Source organism: Mangifera indica, chromosome 5 (assembly GCF_011075055.1).
Source record: "Mangifera indica cultivar Alphonso chromosome 5, CATAS_Mindica_2.1, whole genome shotgun sequence".
Taxonomy (NCBI): Eukaryota; Viridiplantae; Streptophyta; class Magnoliopsida; order Sapindales; family Anacardiaceae; genus Mangifera; species Mangifera indica.
Window position 1 is genome coordinate 20,484,020 of NC_058141.1, and position 5,086 is coordinate 20,489,105.

General features: G+C 30.9%; 1 protein-coding gene across 2 annotated transcripts; it reads left to right on the forward strand.

Moving 5' to 3' along the window:
• The first annotated feature begins 3,987 nt into the window (after positions 1-3,987).
• Positions 3,988-5,086, forward strand: LOC123216087 (activating signal cointegrator 1 complex subunit 2 homolog). 2 transcript variants are annotated; one of them, XM_044636447.1, is made up of 3 exons: positions 3,988-4,225; positions 4,435-4,518; positions 4,633-5,086. In XM_044636447.1, the coding sequence occupies exons 1-3, from the start codon at positions 4,128-4,130 to the stop codon at positions 4,910-4,912; spliced, it is 462 nt and encodes a 153-aa protein (XP_044492382.1). In that variant the 5' UTR covers positions 3,988-4,127; the 3' UTR covers positions 4,913-5,086. The 2 variants fall into 2 exon arrangements, with proteins under 2 accessions (XP_044492382.1, XP_044492383.1); XM_044636448.1 differs by lacking the exon at positions 4,435-4,518 and having other exon boundaries at positions 4,015-4,225.

Consider the following 5,086-nt stretch of genomic DNA (forward strand, 5'->3'; position numbering starts at 1 on the left):
ATATTTCATATGTTTAATATTCAAATTTAAATTAGGGATAATAATTAAAATAGGTAAAAAAATTTTCGTTTATACCTTTTTAGGCAAACGCATAGTAGTTTTATTTTTATAAGCAAATTTTTTTATAACTCCAAAAATACCTTTCTAGCCCTGTATACGTAGGCGTTTGGAAGAAAAACTTAAGTGCGTGAGTGCGTGCAGAGTGCGCGCGGTGCGTGCGTGGTGCATGCGGTGCATGAGCAGTACGCGCACCCTGATTAATATATATAAACAAAGTGTGAGGGTGCGCACACCCTTTCTTATATATATTAAATAATATAAAAAAATATAATAAATAAATATATATTAAATATTATAATATTTAATATAATATATAAAAATAATAATAATTTTTAAATATATATTATATTATTATATATTATATATATAATATTATAATATAATAAATATATATAATAATATATATAATATATGCACAGTACGCACACTGCACACTTACTGTGCACTATGTACAGTCGCACACTGCACTCACACTGCAAACACCGCGCGCACCACGCACTTCGCACGCACTCACGCACTCCGTACGCACCCACGTACTCAAATCTTTTTTTTAGTGCCTACGTATACAAGGTTGGAAGAGTATTTTTGAAATTACAAAAAAATTTACTTATAAAAATAAAATTACTGTACGTTTACCTAAAAAAATATAAGCGAAAAATATTTTACCTATTTTAATTAATATCTCTCTAAATTATTTACTGATCAATTATATTGACGCCTAATTTCCAAAAAAGAAAATGTTAGCTTTGCCATCAAACCTAGGAGGGCCCCACACCCACGTAGATTAATGTTTGGTTTGACTTAGAGACCTTTCCACTTTGTTAAAGTCATTGCACAAGAAATGCGGTTCATCCAACGGTTCTTCTTCCATTTTTTTGACAATTTAAAAGAGTTTAATTTCATCTTTATTTAAATTTAATTTAATTTAAATTTATCACAAATTTTTATTAAGTTTAGGTTTAGATTTAAATCAAATTAAAATTTTAGTTTGATAATTTATCTTGAATTTCTCTTTGACAACATTCTTCTTCACACTAAAAATATTATTCATTTATCAATGTCTTAAGAAAATATTTTAACTAATTCGAAAAAATTTGAACTCAAATTAATCATTTAAAATTTGAGACAAATTCAAATAAATTGATATTTAAATTTGATTTAATTTAAATGTAACTCCACTTGAATTTGAGCATTAGATGTGGTAAAAACATTTGATATTAAGTAATCCACATGACAGACAGACACTAGCACATGCGTAAACAGAAGCAACTTCTCTAACTAATTGCCTCGAAAATTCTCCCAGTGACTCTGAGCTGGGGTCTCTGAACGTGAATCGACTTTGAGTTCTTCTCCCTCCTTTCGTTTTACTGACATTAAAGTTGTAATCATTCAATATGCATTGAGTGTTTTTTATCAATAATATTATGAATTCCGCAAGGTCCCTCTTAGAAACACTTTATTATTATTGTTTTTTCTGGAGAAGTACCTTTAAATTAATATTAATTTTGAGACATAAAAAGATACATCTGAAATCCATAATCAAATGCACAGAGCATGAATGGGGGAGGCAAAAAGAAAAGAGCAAAGACAAAGAAGGCGGCATATTCTATTATAATATTGTAGAGCACGTTGAAATAATGATTCAAATCTTTAAATGGACATGACCTAGGAAGACCAATTTGGTGCTGGCTTTTACTATAATGGAGTTGACTATCATATTTTACAAAACAAATATTATGTCATGGAGGAATATTAAATGTACCAAAGGTTAGTAAATGTATGGTCATTTGTAACGATTATGGGTTAGAGTTTTAATAAAAGTCGATTTAAACTCAGGTTAAATCTAAAAAATTCAATTTAAATTAATGATAAATTGTTAAACAAATCATAAAAAAACCTTTAAAAAGACAAAAAAATAAATATTCTTAGAGAATATTGATTTGCTCTCAGTGTTAATAAAAAACTGTTTAAAAAGATTAAAAATCAATAAAGAAGATAGATCTATTGATGATTTAACGATAATCGAGTTGACTTCGATTAGAACTTGAGGTGGGCTATTTTAGATTAAGTTTGGGTTTGTTCCAGTAGAATAATGGTTGATTTACTCCCGAACTGAATCCAAAAAATCTAAATCGATTTGGTGATGAATTGTTAGATGTGTTATCCAAAAGTTGTCATAATGGAATTATAAAGTTTATTAAAAATAAAGGAGAGAAAAAATTATCATAGAAAATGAATTTATTGTTATTGTCAATAAAAAAATAGTTAAAAAAGATGAAAAGTCAATAGAAAAGATGAATTTGTTAATAATTTTTTAGTAACTCGATACAATCAAAATGACTCAACTCAATTTTGAGATTAGACTATCCCCATTTGAGTTTAGAAGCTTTTGAGTCATGCTTGAACAAATTAAATCTGAATCCAACTTGAATTATATGATTGGATGAGATAATCTATACTTGTTAATGCTCGATCATTTATATACACAAAGTATTATTGAATATTATTTTTTACCCCCACCACTTAATTATAATTATAAATTAATTATGGTTCCACTCCAACTAATTATAATATTTGGGAAGACGCTATAACGAGGAAGAAATGGAGGGAGGCCCAGCCAAACCAACAGATCCTCGTGCTTTTTCCTATCTCAATTCTTAAACCAAAAGTAGATGAAAAGAGCTGTGGCCCACGTGATGCTTATCAGCTTCATTGCCTATAGTATTTTTATTAACACCAAAGGCGAACATCCACTCTAATCTCAACCGCTTGATGGGAATACAATTTTTTTATCTGATGATATTTATTGTAGCTATGGATCACCCTCCGATCTTTCTAGAACTGCTTTCTGCGTTTAATTATAGTGCTGTGGACTTTGTTTAAAGGTAAGTAAGCAGTACTGTACTGAGAAATGCTGACATTCCTTAAATCTCCAAAAGATTTGGTTTAATGACAATTATATCCAACCAAGTGCACCCACAATGACCTTTTGTAATGCCGTCCAATTTACAGTTTCTGTTTTACCATTCCCAAGAAAATGCCCATCCACTCTCTGCGAGTGCGCGTATATGTGATAATTTATCACTATTTTGTTTCTTTAAAAAAAAAAAACACCTTTTGTTTTCAAATAAGACAGCTAACCCACTCTCTGAATATGCGCGTGAAAACAAATATCCATTCCAAGCCCAGGCAATTTCCTTTTTCCCTCTTTGTCGGATTGGATTCAGTCTAAATTAGGCAGGTTTTAGTTTGCGTTTTAAATCAAGTTAATAATGGAGTTTATTTTATAAAACAACTAAATTGAGCATACTTAAATAATTAAGTTTGAATTGATTTTTATTAAAATTAAGTTTAAACTTGAATTTATTGATAGAGATAAATTTGAACTAAATCAAATCGATTTAGATATAATATTTAGTTTAAATAATTTAAATTTAAAATTAACATAATTTTAATTTGAGTTTAAATTAAATGGATTTAATTTTTTTTTTATTTGCTTGAAGCAACAAAGCTAGAAACATTTTCTCACTCCTAAGAAAAGTTAACCCATAATTTTTCTACGCTTTTTATAACTCTGAATTATTATTAATTATACAAAAATGATATGACATTCTGCACTTTTGTCTTGTAGCAAAATTCCAAAAAAAACAAACAAGGAAGTGAACATCACGCATAATTGTAGACAGTGGGGATAACTTTACTAACAAAAAAATAAAAAGAAAGAAGAATAGGTAAGAAATAAAAATCAAGCTAGTTGAGGACAGGAGGACATAACTGTCATTTTCCCATAAAAATTTTAAGGTTCACATCTCTCTCCCCTAACTGAGAGCGACTGCAAGCAACCTGTGGTCTACCTGTGTATACATTTTTTGCTTTATACATTAAAAAATATTTCTATGTATGGGATTTGTACACCGACTCAATAAACTTTATAAGATATATATAATGTCTCAGTCTCAGTTCTGAGTCTGAGTCTGAGTCTCTCTCGTAGTTATCTCTCTTCTTGGGTTTCTCTTCTTGTTTATTTTTTTTGACTTCCTGTTTTAGCAATTTCAAGCTCGTCGACAATGGTGGATCTTCAAACTGTTTGTTGCATGTGCGGCGACGTTGGCTTCCCTGATAAGCTCTTTCGTTGTAACAAATGCCGCAACCGCATTCAACATTCGTATGGATTTTATCTTACCATCATCATCATCTTCTTCTTCATCATCTTGTCATCGTTTATTCATATAAAATTTTATAAAACTTCATCGACATACATATATGTATATACATACTGTACTGATCTTGTTCTTATTTGTGTCATCATGAATATGATCAGTGATCACCATCTCTCTGATAGCTACACATAACTGAACTTTTTCTTATAGGTAGATTCCCATCTGCCCATCCATCTCCGCCATGCCCCTCGCCAACCACCACCACCACCACCACCACCACAACCGTAATAAAACCAAAGTGAACAAAGTTTTCATCATCTTATTTCTGCCCACTTGTATTATTTCACGGAAAATTTGAAACTATATCACGATTTAATATGGAAATTAAAAAGTATTACTTTGATGATTTCAGGTATTGCAGTAACTACTACAGCGAATACGCTGAGCCAATTGAGGTGTGTGACTGGTGTCAAAGTGAACAAAGAAGTAGTTCAAGACATGGCAGCTCCTCCAAGAAATCTTCCACTACCGTATATGAAACGGGTATCTCAAACCGATCCGAGTATTCGGGTGAGAAACTCAAGCAACAAGATCGTGAAGAGAGCGCCGACAAGGGGAAGAATCCGAGTGGCACGCCTTCTCCTCGCCCTACTACTCGCAGGTACAAGCTTCTCAAGGATGTCATGTGTTGAAAATAAATAACAACAGTTGGATTCGAAATTCGAAAACTTTTTGTGTTCATAGTTCAGTCTTAATTAACTAGTAAGTGTCTAATATAAGTTGCTTTGATGTTAAGCGTTTTTGTTCTTTTTGTGTTGTGGTTTTCAGAAACTTGTTAATAAAATAATGTAACTTTTATATATCAA

Bases quoted from the DNA above. Each gene is read 5' to 3' on its own strand.
- LOC123216087 (XM_044636447.1), top strand. From the start codon at position 4,128: ATGGTGGATCTTCAAACTGTTTGTTGCATGTGCGGCGACGTTGGCTTC. The intron at 4,226-4,434 runs GTATGGATTTTA...TCTTATAGGTAG, and splicing joins CGCAACCGCATTCAACATTC to ATTCCCATCTGCCCATCCAT. The intron at 4,519-4,632 runs GTGAACAAAGTT...TGATGATTTCAG, and splicing joins ACAACCGTAATAAAACCAAA to GTATTGCAGTAACTACTACA.